We start from the raw sequence: 15,458 nt of genomic DNA on the forward strand, positions 1-15,458 counted from the left end.
TTTTAATGTTTGAACTAAAGTCCCCGGTTTGAGATAAGAAAAAAGATCATAATCTTATTTTAGAGTGTAAAAGATACTACACTCTATAGTACACTGACTCACTATATGGTTGGAGATGACCTAAATTAGAGTACACTAAGACTAACAGCATGTAAATATAATAAGAATATTATATATATTGACATATTCTCTCTCTCTCTCTCTCTCTCTCTCACTGAATTATCTTCTCAAGTGGGCACTGGGCAGTGTTGAAGTAGCAGCCAGCTAAGAGAGGCTCAAGACGTAGACTTAACAACAACCTCTTTACTCTCTCTCTCTCTCTCTCTCACTCCTCTCTCTATATCTCTATACACTCACATAATACATAGACATAGACCTCCTATATATATACACATTTACACAATCTCATCAATATCAAACTAATTACTTCAGCAACCTGATCAAATTATTCAAATATACACACTCTCACTCACATTCTCTCTTTTTTTCTCTCTCTCAAAATTATGGGGTACGGCAGGCTAGCACCGTCGGACCCTGGATCACAAACCCCCGCCCAATCGCCTCTCGCCACGTCACCACCACGGCAACAGCAAGAGCAACGTGGCTCCATCAGCAAAAAGCTAGTCCTCCTCACAGTCCTCTCCGTTCTCCTGATCGCCGCGTCAGCAGTCTCGGCCGTGTTTCTGATTGGGTTGGCGGACCGGCCCAAAAACACCCAACCCGGCCCAAGACTCCGCAACAAGCCCACCCAGGCGATCTCACGCGCCTGCGGACGCACGCGCTTCCCCAACCTCTGCGTCAACTCGCTCGTCGACTTCCCCGGCGCTCTCAGCGCGTCGGAGACCGACCTCGTCCACATCTCCTTCAACGTCACTCTGCGTAGACTCTCCGGAGCCCTGAGCTCCGCCGCGGAGATCTCCGGCGCCGCCATGGATCCCCTCTCCCGCTCCGCCTTCGACGCCTGCCTCGAGCTCATGGAGGATTCCGTGGACGCGCTCTCACGCGCCCTGGACACCGTCGCCTCCGGATCCGGAAAGAGCGCCGACGTGATGACGTGGCTGAGCGCGGCGCTGACGAACCAGGACACGTGCGAAGAGGGCTTCGAGGGAGTCCGCGGCGGCGAGGCCAAGGGAAGGGTGATCGGAGCGCTCAGCGATTTGTCGGAGCTTCTGAGCAACTGTTTGGCTCTGTTCTCGGGGACGACGAACGACGACTTCGCGGGGGTTCCGATCGGGAATCGGCGGAGGCTGTTTGGACTCGGTGACGACTCGGGCGAGTTTCCGAGTTGGGTCGGGAGGAGAGAGAGGAGGCTTTTGGCGCTTCCGGTGTCGGGAATTCAGGCCGACGTGGTGGTTTCGAAGAGCGCCAATGGGACAAATGGATACTATGCCTCCATCGTTCAGGCGCTCAAGAAAGCGCCTTCACAAAACAGTAAAAGATTCGTTATCTACGTAATGGCAGGAAGGTAATTTCATTTTTTACTTCACAACTTATTATTTTCGGCGCTTTTTTTTCTAATTTAAAAAAATTAGTACGTCGCTTTTTTTTTTTTTTTTTTTAATTGGCTAAAATTAACAATGCACTAATTTTTACATAATTTTTTAGTTAAAATTTGGTTAGCTTATGAATAAGATCAAGGTGCTAATTAATTTGTATGAGAAAGTGAGTTAGCGTAGTGAGTTTAAAAAAAAGGCAATATTTACCATTCATGAAAGAAAAATAATACAAGTGATATGATTGTGTTATTTCTAATAATAAGTTTGGATCATGTAATATAATATTTGATAATAAAGGAAAGAAAAAGTAATATTACTATACTATTTTCGGAGCGGGCAAATCGTTATCACAGGTCGGTGAATGTGATCTGAAACTATTTTGTCACACGGTGTGGTTTCTTTATTTTATCATTATTATTATGTGGTAAATTGTGTACTGATTGGTTCGTTGAATTCAAGCTTAGGAATTATTATCATGTTTGTTACCTACCTATATAGTAAACCCATGTGACTGCTTTTATATTCTCCTTTTTTTTTATCGTCTTGTTTGTTTCCATGTATTTATACGTATACCCTTTTTCTTTTTCTACAGTGCTAAAATTGTCAAAAATACACATTATATCTCATTAATATCCTGATTAAATGTAAAGGTACGAAGAGGATAATATAAAGGTGGGAAGAAAGAAAATCAATATCATGTTTATCGGAGATGGCGTTGGCAAAACGGTGATTTCTGGTGGAAAAAGCATTTTCAATAACGTGACAACTTTTCACACAGCATCTTTCGGTAAATGTCCTTTTTTGCTATTTTCAACTTTTTTTTTTTTCAATTATTTAGTCATTTTGTTAAGGAACATGCATATCTATGATATCCCACGTAGTTAGATTATCTTTGTCGTTTTCACAGTCGCTTAAAAGTGCGTATAAATATCTGAACAATTGCGTATAAATATGTGTGATAGAATCTAAGCGAAACAAAAGACATTTATGTATGTGGCTTTTAGACACAAATCTATAGCTAAATACGCGTAATTCTTGTCGCTTGTCAAAACAAACTCTATGATCTAGAACCACGAATAGGTTATTGGGAGATAGTGATATAGTCCCAAATGCTTATTAATTAATACTTTAATTGTCTATGGCTGATATTAAAAGAAATCAGAATCAAATTACTGGTCGTGGGTCACTGACGTATCTATCTCCACATGTATATAATTACAAATAAATGTACGCCTCTTTATTAGCATTAAGTAGCCTACTTTTTTTTTTTTTTTTTTTTTCTTGCACATGATAATTATTTAGTGTTATAACTCGGAACATCCTAAAAAATATAAAATAAATAAATAAAAACCAACCAAAACACTTTATATGTCAGAGTTGGATCTCTAAAATGTAGACAAATAACCTAAATAATATCATTCTTTAAGGAATCATAACTTGTCACCCCCTTTTTTTGTTGTGTGATCTCTAAGTAAATTTTTTTAATTTTTTTTACAATGTTATAGTATACGTGCGAAAATCAGACGTATAATGTATAATTTGATTATATTCAAATTTAAACACAAACTATATATACAGATACGAAATCACATGGAGAAGTGAGAGGAGGTTATAGCCCCCGTCAATTTTCTATTTTTTTTTTGCATTTTTTGTCCATTTTTATTTTATTTTTATATTTTTTTATCCTCAAAATTTACAAATCAGGCCCCCTTGAATTTTTTGTTGCAAATTAGCCCCCTCTAACCTAGATTTATGGCTTCGTCCCTGTATATATATAAATCGGTTAAGCTAAAATAATGAATTTTTTTTAATTTGTGATTAAAATATACTATTTGATTTGATAGCCGCGACCGGAGCGGGATTCATCGCCCGCGACATTACTTTCGTGAATTGGGCCGGGCCTAGCAAGCACCAAGCGGTAGCGCTCAGGATCGGGGCAGACCACGCAGTGGTCTACCGATGCCAAGTCATCGGGTACCAAGACACCCTCTACGTCCACTCGAACCGCCAATTCTTCCGCGAATGCGAAGTCTACGGCACGGTCGACTTCATATTCGGAAACGCCGCCGTGGTCTTCCAAAACTGCTCGATCTTCGCGCGAAAGCCCATGAACATGCAAAAGAACACAATAACGGCCCAGAACCGGAAGGACCCGAACCAGAACACTGGTATCTCGATCCACGCCTGTCGGATCCTGGCCTCGTCCGATCTCCAACCGTTCAAGGGGAGCTTCCCGACGTATCTGGGCCGTCCGTGGAAGCTCTACTCGCGGGTCGTGTACATGATGTCCTACATGGGGGACCACGTGCACCCCCGCGGCTGGCTCGAGTGGAACACTTCCGGTTTTGCCCTCGACACTTTGTACTATGGAGAGTATATGAATTCCGGCCCGGGCGGAGCGGTCGGTGGTCGAATTGCGTGGCCGGGTTATCGGGTCATAACATCGACCGTCGAGGCTAGTAAGTTCACCGTGGCCCAATTCATATACGGCTCGTCTTGGTTGCCCTCCACCGGAGTGGCTTTTTTGGCCGGGCTTTCCGTGTAAATGTTGGTTTTCACCACATTTTTTTTTCATCCCACATTATTTAGCAATAATTAATCACCACTGCTTAATTTTTTTTTTTCCTTTCTATTTCTTTCTTCTCCAATGTGTATGTAACTCAACTCAATTGTGCTATCATATAGAAACTATGATATTAAATAATAGAAACAGTAAATATCTTTCAATTTATCCTATGTATATTTATTGTCAAGAAATTTGGATATAATAGTCCAATTCTCGGGCTATACTCAAGTTACTAATCATAATTTTAATAAATAAGATGAATGTCTATTCTCTCTGCTCATCGAGTTGAAAAGAATGCATAACTGGCGATCATGATTATCATTCTTAATAAATTTAGTATTAACATGAAATCTTTGACGAGACGATTATTTTGAAACCGCTGTAAAACATAGTCTACATGATATATATATATATATATATATATATATATATATATATATATATATATATAACTAAACGTAATTAAAATAAATAAAAAAAACTGAACATTTTTATAGTTTTCAAAACTTAATGTTTATTTTGTTTTTGGTATAAAAAAAAAAAAAAAACCCCAAAATTAACTCACTTAGCAGATTTTGGCAAGATAACTACTTAGTTCTATGAACCGCCTGAGTGTATTTCGGAGCTCATAGGTAATGGTTGCCAACTTGCCATAAATGACACAAATTAATTTCCATATAATGTGTGTAGAAGAAAAATGTGGCCTAGAATTTCATGTGAGCTAAAGGTGTCGGTGAGCGCATAGGAAGAAGGGAAAATCCAGTTGTGAAATGAGTGTCCCACACAACCATTTATTCATGCCACGTTAAATGACTTTTTTTTTTTTTTTTTTTTTTTTTTTTTTTTTTTTTTAAATGTTATAGACTCAGAAGTACTATCAACTATAATGTATTTGTAAGTATATGAACTTGAATTCCCAAATCTACCATCACATGCCCAATTGTGGGACAACAATGCGCGTAAAAGTCAGCAAAGTGTTTTGGGATATGGCATATTGATGGGTCAACCAAAGGGATTGAATATGTCACACAACTTGCCACCTCTAAGCCACGTATAATAATTTTTGAATGACTCTCTCACCTCATGGTGTTCGACAATCCATGTTGTGTGTCAATGTGTGTTTTTTTTTTTTCTTTCTAGAAAAATAATTTTTGCTTTCCATCTTGTCACTCATCAATATGTATTTTCGGACACATTAACATTATTTATCATAAGAGTTTCTTTGTGATAAAGATTTGTATTTTTCTTCTGACCGAAGAATGTTGTTAGCTATTTATTTATTCATATCAAATTAGAAAATAATTTTTGCTTTCCATCTTGTCACTCATCAATATGTATTTTCGGACACATTAACATTATTTATCATGAGTTTCTTTGTGATTTTTCTTCTGACCGAAGAATGTTGTTATTTATTTATTTATTTATATCAAATTAGAAAATAATTTTTGCTTTCCATCTATCTTGTCACTCATCAATATATGTATTTTCGGACACCTTATAACATTATTTATCATGAGAGTTTCTTTGTGATAAAGATTTGTATTTTTCTTCTGACCGAAGAATATTGTTAGCCATTTATTTGTATCAAATTTTCAATTTTCAACTCTTAGCTTGGTGGTTTTGTCAATTTGCGCCATATCTCGCTTTCGGTGCAATTATATCACTCACCGTAGAGAACATAAATTTTTTGCTGGACCACCATAGCACCAAATTTGCCTTTTGACTATTACTTGAAATAGGAACAGAAATGTCACCTAAAACGTGTTTCCTAATTCTAACAAAGCTACCAAAAAAAAAAAAAAAACTAGTTTAAATAATTTCACTACAATTATCCTCTCCTCTGTCTTTCATCAATTATTCACCGATATTGTGATCCATGATCAAAGAAACGCAGCCTTGACGGTCCCACGTTGGTCGGCCTCTCGGTTGATCTGCTCCATGGTTTACTCTTTGCACTACTACAAATGTTTGATTACACAACGGATATTTCACAACGGAACACAGTACCGTTGTGGAATCTATATGCTTCCACAACGGTACAGTTGTGGAATGTCCAGGATTCCACAACGGGTCACTGTACCGTTGTGGAATGTCCGGGATTCCACAACGGTACAACTGTACCGTTGTGGAATCTTTATGCTTCCACAACGGTACTATGGTACCGTTGTGGAATCCCGGACATTCCACAACGGTACAGTGACCCGTTGTTGGATCTCGCCGCGGCCAAGGCATCAACTCGCCGCGGCCAAACTCTTCCACAACGGTACAATGTACCGTTGTGGAAGATCTGTAAAACCAAACATTTCGCCGCGGCGAGCTTAAGCCTTGGCCGCGGCGAAATGTTTCCACAACGGTACAATAACCCGTTGTGGAAACATTTCGCCGCGGCCACGTATATATTTGGCCGCGGCGAAATGTCGCAGACTGGAACTTAAAAACTTCCCGCTTGATTTTTTTTTCAAAAATTTCAGAAATTTCATTCTCTTCTTCTTCTCTTTCTCTCTCCCCGACCAAAACCCACTATCTCTCTCTCTCTCTCCAACCCACGCCCACTCGCCGCCCCTCCTTCTTCCTCCGCCGCCGTCGCCGCCCTCTCTCTCTCTCTTCTCTCTTCTTCTTCTCCGCCCTTCTCTCTTCTTCCTCCAACCTTCTCTTCTTCTCACCTTTTTTTCTTCCCCGCCCTTCTTCTTCCCCGCAACCCTCTCCTTCTTCTCCGCCCTTCTTCTTCTTCCCCGCCCTCCTTTTTCTTCTCCGCCCATTTCTTCTCCCCCGTCCTCATTTTCTTCTCCGTCCCCTTCTTCTTCTCCGCCCTCCTTCTTCTTCTCCGCCTCTCCTTCTTCCAAACCCACCAAACCCACTCTTCACAAACCCACCAAACATTCCGACCCACCCCCACACAAACCCACAAACCATGCCTCCGACCACAACCCACATCTCCGACAACTTCATTGACTCACCACGCCCCATGCTCGTCGTCTTCACTCCGGGTAAGTATTTTTTATTTAATTTGTATTTTTATGTTGAAATTAGGTTAGAATTGTTTATTTGTGTCTAAATTATATAGATATTGAATAATTGAATTTGATATTTATGTAGAAAATGAGTGTGGAATTGAATTTTGGTTTGAGTTTATGTTGGATTTGAGTTAGAATATTTGATTACCTTGAGTTTGAGTTGGAATTGAGTTAGAATATTAGATTGAATTTCGGTTTCAGTTTGTGTTGGAATTGTTTTGAATCGAAATTGAATTTCGGTTTAAGTTTATGTCGGAATTAGTTTGAATTGAAATTGAATTTCGGTTTGAGTTTGTATTGGAATTGGTTTGAATTGAGATTATGTTTAATTTTGTTTTTTCATAGATTATATCTACTACAACCAAGGAAGTGGATAAAAAGGTAAATTAATTACATGTTATTTGAAGTATTTCATCTACACGAATATTTTTTTTCTAATGTTTTTTGTTGTTGTAGTAGACAATAACAAAAACCTTGCCTCCGACCACAACCCACATCTCCGACAACTTCATTGACTCACCATGCCCCATGCTCGTCGTCTTCACTCCGGGTAAGTATTTTTTTTTATTTAATTTGTATTTTTATGTTGAAATTAGGTTAGAATTGTTTATTTGTGTCTAAATTATGTAGATATTGAATATTGAATTTGATATTTATGTAGAAAATGAGTGTGAAATTGAATTTTGGTTTGAGTTTATGTTGGATTTGAGTTAGAATATTTGATTACCTTGAGTTTGAGTTGGAATTGAGTTAGAATATTATATTGAATTTCGGTTTTAGTTTGTGTTGGAATTGTTTTGAATTGAAATTGAATTTCGGTTTAAGTTTATGTCGGAATTAGTTTGAATTGAAATTGAATTTCGTTTTGAGTTTGTGTTGAAATTGGTTTGAATTGAGATTATATTTAATTTTATTTTTTCATAGATTATGTCTACTACAGCCAAGGAAGTTGATAAAAAGGTAAATTAATTACATGTTATTTGAAGTATTGAATTTACACGAATATTTGTTTTCTAATGTTTTTTGTTGTTGTGCGTATAAGGATTTTTTTTTCGGATTTCAAGCTTGACAACCAAGGAGCCCGAAGTAACAGTCAATCAAAGTTTACGTAGAATTGAAGAAGTCATATACACCGGATAACTTAAAAAAAGTTCGAGAAGAGTGGATATTTTATGTACAAACTTTTATTGAATGTGAATATTAGTTTGATTTTGGATGATATAGATATTTGTTTTGGATGTTTTTTTTTTATATATATTTGGTTTTGGATGTTATGAATATTTTGTTTTGGATATATAATTTCATTTCAGGTTTTTTAATTAGAAAACTACAAAATAAGCTCTCAGGTACAATTTCGCCGCGGCTACGTGTACAGTTCGCCGCGGCGAATCTTTCCACAACGGTACAATTGTACCGTTGTGGAAAGATTCGCCGCGGCGAACTATACACGTTGCCGCGGCGAGATGTTTAAATCTGTTAAATTTTTCCACAACAGTACTGTACCGTTGTGGAATCCCTAAGATTCCACAACGGTACGAGTACCGTTGTGGAATCATTACACAGCGGAGGATTCCACAACGGTACAGAACTGTTGTGGAATCATTCCACAACGGTACTGTACCGTTGTGGAATCCACTGTTTGTAGTAGTGTTGGTCAAAGATTTTTCGGTACATGATTTTTCCCACCGAGATTGCCATTCGAATATGCAATCTTCAAATTGCGAAAACACGGCCGTGATGATCTAATGAATTGCTAAAAATTAATATGTTTTTTTTTTCGTATCATAACTAGAAACTTGTTTTTGTTAGGAGAAGGAAAGAAAAAAATAAATCTATTCATAAAATATATGATGGTTTGTGTTTGTGTTTGACTCTTCATTTCTTAAACAGTTTTTTAACAATTGGAAGAAAAAAAAAATTGAATAATTTTTATTTTTTGCTTCCATTTGTCTTAAACATGTAGATATAGTTAAGTTGGACAGACATTTTCTAATAAGCTTATTAACCACTTGCGTGACGCTTGAAATTACTAGTTCTTTTGATGGTGAAATCTTGACAGCATTGCAAAAGTTAAAATTTTACATGACTTGATTGCTAGAGTGCACAAAGACAGGATAAACATTAGTAAATTTTCTTTCCGTATGATAATGTAATGGCTATCTAATCGTTGATATAAAAACACGCATGCATCATATTTAATAGCCCACTTAAACTTTTGTTATTACTAAATAGTCAAAGTTTGATAAATATTAAGTAAATAATCATAAATGATGACGTGACTGGCAGTGACTATTTACTTGATATTTACATTTGTAAATATATAAAAATGGTTATTTACCTAATATTTATCAAACATTGACTATTTAGCAATTTTCAACGTTTAAATCGGCTATTTTGCTAAATTACCTTTTTTTTTTTACAAAAATAACTAGAAATCAATACCAAATAGGGACTTTTCCACGTCGAAAAAAAGAGTGAATAACTAACAAAAGTTGCTGAAGAAGATCCAACAAATATTGAGTTCGTAAATTATTTTAACTCTTTAAATCAATAATAACGTCTTAATAAATGAAGTTAAACTCTTTGTAATTTCTCTCTCAGTTTCTTTCTTGATTAACACCAATATCAAGATGTACACATATTTCCTTAACAAAAAGAAAAGTGGAAGAATAGAGCATGAATTGGAGTTGCTATATATATCATTGATCAACTTGTCTACGTGTTACAGGAAATAAACTCCTCGTTAACTATGACCTTTATGGTACTAATCGTATACCTTTTTTTTTTTTTTGATTAATCACCCTATTTTCAAGTTCATGCATGTGTATTGAATTTCCCACTCTCAAACTCGATGCAAACAATACTCTAAAACATTGTTCATTCTAAACACATTAAAAAAAATTATTGTCTCTAACCACAAGCTAAATTGTATTTACTAGTAATAAATTGTATTCACCAAAATGATGACATCGGCAGTGGACTGGATTGCCTTGTTTTTTTAGCGATAGACATCTATGCTTTTTTTTTTTTTTTTTTTCAAATCCATGCCCCTTTTTAATGTAAAATTTCTTATGTAAAAGTGAGACATTTATAAGAGGAAAAAGATGAAAGAGGTATAGAAGTCTACGTGCCATTTTCTCATATCCTTTTTACATGATTATATATATTGAATAGACTGCTTATCAAATTCACACGTTAATGCAGGCTAATGAAACGTTTCTGGCAAAAATTATTTATTTAAAAATTGTAATGGAGGCTCAGAAGAGTTTATCGAGACGCCGAATAAGCGCCACAACATTTCTGGAGGAACTTGTGGTCTGGAAAATTCTGTCGAAACTTCCGGTGAAATCTCTGATGCGATTCAAATGCGTGTCGAAAGAATGGCTCAAGATCATCACAAACTACGCCGGTCTAACGAAAGCTCACGCTAACCATCACGTGGTTCCTCGCTCTCGCCGAACGTCGAAGAACGTCTGAAACCGCTTTCGCTCAACAGAGTCGGAGCTCTTGAAACTTGGAATCGACCGTGTGACGATAATTCTCGTCATAATCATTACCATATCCATTATGGTCCTCTCTATTTCTTGGGTCTAGGGTTTTACGACAAGAACGACGATCACAAGGTGGTAAAAGTAACCAACGTATCAAAGAGGGACGGTAATGATAATAATCTCGTCGATATGTCACTAAATTTCCAAGTGTTTAGCAATAGAGCCAATTCGTGGAGGAAGCTCGAAACCCTCCCCGGTCTGCCGGGTCTCTTTACATTCTCGCCGACAAAAGATTCTACGCGAAAATCCCGACCAATGGTATCGGAAACCCGCGGTGTTGTCGTTTACGTACGAGAACGACAAAGTGCGAGACCTAATTAATTAATCTCCGTGCCCAAGCCTGGTTTATACGATAGCTTTGATCCTCGCCATGTCGAAGGAGGACTCGGAAATGGAAGGCCGAGAACAATGTGTTTGATTTTCGGGTGATGATCAAGAACGTAATGACGATGACGTGTCGAGTGTCTCGTGCTCATAGAACAAATCAAAGCCGTATCTGCACTTCTACAGTTCCATCAACTACGTTCCTTTCTTGGTCTCGGTCTTTCCACACGTCCTTGATTTTTATTTATTAGGTCATGCATGTGTATATTTCTTCCAAGATTACATCAAACTTTCGAGTATAGCACCGACGGTGAGTTCATCTTATTAGTTTTAAGGATTGGACATATTTTATGAATCAAACTAAGTCATCAAGCTATGTTCATCTCGTCGTTATGTCTAACTAGTTGAATTTCCAAGTGCTTCCATAAAGGAAGCTTGAACCCCACACCCGATTCATTTGCAATTAAGCGGAGAATGTTTCTGAAATTCCCAAGCTTTTTCTTTCCATATTGTCGATATAAATCGATCAACTTTTTTATATACTCATTATACTTACTAGCTATAGTTTATTAGATCATGCATTGAATATTGTAATTTTTTTCCATGTACAGCAAACTCTCAACGTAAATTTAGTGTTTTTTTTTTTTTTTTTTCGTGTAGCTTCTTTGGTTCGATACTTCGATATCAATGTCGATTTTCTGATACAGCGAAGTGAATTTTTATTTTTCTTATGTATATAAAAGTAGTTGGTATTTCATAAATGTATCCTCGGATTGCTTTAAATCAAATCTAAATTAGTATCGTTTTTTAAATATTGACCCATATCTTGTTTTTATATACATCCCTTTTTGTTTTTTTAATTAGGTTTTCTTATGTTTGAAATGGAATATTCCAATTAATGAAAATATATTCCTCTATGCAGATTAGAGAGAAGTCAAACCTGCGAAAAAGAATAAACAATCGTTATATTTGTAATGGGATTACCACACTCTTTTGTCCGCATTATTACCATGAATATCACAAGTTAAAACTAACCAACTAACTAACCCATAAACTAGTCTAAAAGTTAATCACTGCATTTATTCCCTATCTTCCATCAATAACTCATCGATACGGCGATCCATGATCGACGACACGGTGTCCAGAAACTCAGCCTCACCGGTCCCACGCTGGTCGGCCTCTCGGAGGATCCGCTCGATGGTCGACTCTTCGTTCACATTTTTTCGGCACATGAGGTTTCCGATGGCGAAAGGAGTGAGGCCTCGCTCGGCTCCTTTCTTGAGGAGCATCGTCGAGACGCGGAGGTTGCGAGCGCACTCTGGCGGTGGGTCCCACCCGTGGAGCTTCAGGAGTCGGATGTCCAGCTCAGCGTCCAACGATCGGATGTAATCGGTGCATTCGCGCGAATACGGCTCCCGGGACTGAGGCCAGTTTAGCCAATCGAATGTGCAATCTTCAAACTGCAAAAAAAGTACACAAAACAGAAACGAAATAAATTATAATAATACAGAAGCGTATGGCATAGTGACTAGGAATTTGATGTCTGTCATTATGGGGAGAAAGAAAAAAAATTGTATTCAAAGATACATGGTGTGTTTGACTCTTCATAAAATTGAAGAAATGGAAAGTGAAAATCTGTTTACACTTTACATGATAATTTAATAGTTATTTTCTTTAGTTTTTTTTTTTTTTATATGAGTTTATGAATTATGATCCCTGTCACAAAGATAATTGTTGAAAGACAACACTGCAAAAGAGCTCAAATTTGTGTTACACTAGATATCATCATACCCATAGTGAAATTGAATTACTTCGTTTTTTTTAAAACGTCTCAGCCTTGTGTTTTTTTCCCCAACTTTTATACTCGCTCGAATTTGTAACTAGTTTTTCGACATACTGAATTTCGTGTTATCGCATAACTCCGTGTTCTTGTATTCACATATTTGCTCACATTAACCATAAAACTCAGAAACCAATTCCTAAGAGGACCTAAATGACTCTACAATGATAAAAAGAAAATCATGGAATAAGTAAAAAGAGCTTACAATCTCATATCTCCGTGTTCTTGTATGTCATATTTGCTCAAATTAACCATAAAACTCAGAAACCAATTCCTAAGAGGACCTAAATGACTCTACAATGATAAAAAGAAAATCATGGAATAAGTAAAAAGAGCTTACAATCTCGTATCTCCGTGTTCTTGTATGTCATATTTGCTACCATTAACCATAAAACTCAGAAACCAATTCCTAAGAGGACCTAAATTACTCTACAATGATAAAAAATAAAATCATGGAATAAGTAAAAAGAGCTTACAATCTCAGGCAGGCAATAGCCGTGATCGATGGGAACGAGCGAAACGCGTCCGGTTTTCCAGTCTCTGCGCACCAATATATTCCCCGCGTGACGATCAGCGTTAGCCAATCTTATATCCAGCACCGAAATCCTGTGCACGTCTTCCACCGGAAAATCCCTGGGACCCATCTCGTCGCAGCTCCCATCGTTCTCCACGTACCTCTGCAGCGACCCGATCTGCTTCTTCTTTCTCTCATCCTCTCGGGGCAAACAACACTCGATCATCACCGTCGGAGGAACTCCGGCGAAACCCTTCTCATTCTCGCCGGAGATCGGATGGTCGAGAACGAACGCCGCGACTTCCCTCGCGGCCCCTTCTCCGACCCGAGTCCCTTTCTTCAGGCCTTGGCCGTCGAGCGATCGGACGAGCCGGTGAGGGTTGTTCTCGGCATTGGGTTCTTCGTCGATGGGCTTGAAGACCGAGACGTAGCTCGTCCCGGTCGAGTCTTGCATGAAATAAGTCCCTCCCATTCCTTCCCAGGATTGGATCGGCTTGTTTCCTTTCTCTAGTCCGCCTCGGGTAGCTTCGATCAGCTCCTTCAGAGCCGACGATAATCCGCGATTCACGGGTTCCACAAGGAAATCCCTCTTGTCTGCGATTTCGAGCCTTGAGAATCTCGACGAGCGTTCGAATTCTTTAGCCGAGTCGTTATCGTCCGCGACGAAATCGGACCTCTCGATAGACAATTCCAAGTCCCTGTGAATGGATTTAGCCCTCACTTTCGCGGAATTTCTCACCAGCAAGTGAATCACCGCGTCGCTGCTGCTCTTGGAAATGTCGTCGACGAGCCTCTGATCTTCGAGCTCCTCGCCTTCGCAGACCAGTTCTTGATGTCCGAGATCGAGAAGAGAGCTTCCTTCTTTTTTCGCGATCTGTTCCTTCACGTAGCCGACGTTTCTGTTCCTTTGGACGTGAAACTCGAGTTCTTTCCCACAAACGGTCCTCACCGTGATGGCTTGGAGGTCCGAGATCTTTATCACCAAATGCAACATTTTTCCGACCGAAACTCCGTAGTCGCGGAGACAAGAGTCGTTTCGGGCGAGCTCTCGTCCTTCGAACACCAGTTTTTGCTTCCTCACGAAGAAGCCCTTCGAGGCCTGGATTCTGAGCTTCACCGAAGCAATGGAATCGGACTCGGAAATGCGCATCGGAATCACCGACCCGTCCACGGTCAGATAAATGTTGATCGAGTCGCTCAAGCCATTCGTTGAATCACTCGAGTGATTTGAAATCTCGCCGTATCTCGGAGACAAAGCCATCTTGGAAATTGACATTTCGGTGTCTGCTAAACCTAGAAATCTGGAAAAACCCTCTCTCTCTCTCTCTGTTCTGAAGATGATTTTCACAATTCAATCTTGATAAGGAATTCAAAGCTCATAATACAAAATTAACCTACAAAGACAAAAAGAAAATTCTCCAATTACACATCTACAAACTACAATCAGTAGAAATTACCCTGCATTGCGAAAAAAGAAGAAAAACAAAAGAGAGCTCGTGATTTTAATTGTTATTTTTTTAATCAAAACCCTAAACCTCAAAGCTAAATAACATATTTGCGTTTCATTTATCAGATAAAGAACCACAAATGTGGACGAGTTAGTCTGAAATGAAACTAAGCTATTTGTTTTTTTTTTCTTTCAGTTTCGTTCTTGACTATCACCAAATTCCCAAATTCTCTTGGAAAATAAAAGCGCAAATCTTTTGGCAACAAAAAATAAATAAAAATGGAAGAACATTCGTTTATCACCTCAAGAAGCATTCGTCAAGAGAGGTTACAGAAACGAGAACCACCTCACTCGAAGCAGTCGTTTCTGTCGAATAGAAGCTGAGAAATTTGACGACTCTCCAGCAAAGTTTTTCCGAGATTTTTTTTTTTTTTTTTTTTTTTTTTTTTTTTTTTTTTTTTTTTTGGCGAGAGGACTCAAGAGCAAGTTTGGAAATAACGGGACGATTATTTATAGCGCCTTTTTAGCGAGATCAAATACATGGATTAAAATAATAATAATAAATTAGGCACGTATTTTTTCTTTTCTTTTTTTAACAAAAATTTGGCACGTATTTAAACGGCGATTAATTTGAGTAATAATGAACATCTCTAGTCTATGATAATTTGACCGTATTATTCTAGAACCTCTCCTACAGCTACTTTTT

At 38.1% G+C, this 15,458-nt stretch overlaps 2 protein-coding genes across 4 annotated transcripts; one reads left to right on the forward strand and one right to left on the reverse strand.

The window, feature by feature from the left end:
- Positions 1–298: 298 nt before the first annotated feature.
- LOC149380383 (putative pectinesterase/pectinesterase inhibitor 34) lies at positions 299–4,227 on the forward strand. Its single transcript, XM_089602202.1, has 3 exons — positions 299–1,465; positions 2,147–2,283; positions 3,341–4,227. Exons 1-3 carry the CDS (start codon positions 504–506, stop codon positions 4,039–4,041), a joined length of 1,800 nt encoding a protein of 599 aa, XP_089458328.1. The 5' UTR covers positions 299–503; the 3' UTR covers positions 4,042–4,227.
- Positions 4,228–11,830: 7,603 nt separating this feature from the next.
- On the reverse strand, positions 11,831–15,215 carry LOC149380384 (phosphatidylinositol 4-kinase gamma 3-like). 3 transcript variants are annotated; one of them, XM_089602235.1, is made up of 3 exons: positions 15,055–15,215; positions 13,268–14,636; positions 11,831–12,411 (listed from the first exon to the last, which is right to left on the reverse strand). In XM_089602235.1, exons 2-3 carry the CDS (start codon positions 14,579–14,581, stop codon positions 12,031–12,033), a joined length of 1,695 nt encoding a protein of 564 aa, XP_089458361.1. In that variant the 5' UTR covers positions 14,582–14,636; positions 15,055–15,215; the 3' UTR covers positions 11,831–12,030. The 3 variants fall into 3 exon arrangements, with proteins under 3 accessions (XP_089458361.1, XP_089458362.1, XP_089458359.1); XM_089602233.1 differs by having other exon boundaries at positions 11,842–12,411; positions 13,268–14,699; XM_089602236.1 differs by lacking the exon at positions 15,055–15,215 and having other exon boundaries at positions 13,268–14,656.
- Positions 15,216–15,458: the final 243 nt, after the last annotated feature.

The sequence above is a fragment of the Urtica dioica genome, chromosome 12 (genome assembly GCF_054948205.1).
Source record: "Urtica dioica subsp. dioica isolate 48M chromosome 12, U.dioica_male_clone48M_v1_H2, whole genome shotgun sequence".
NCBI lineage: Eukaryota > Viridiplantae > Streptophyta > Magnoliopsida > Rosales > Urticaceae > Urtica > Urtica dioica.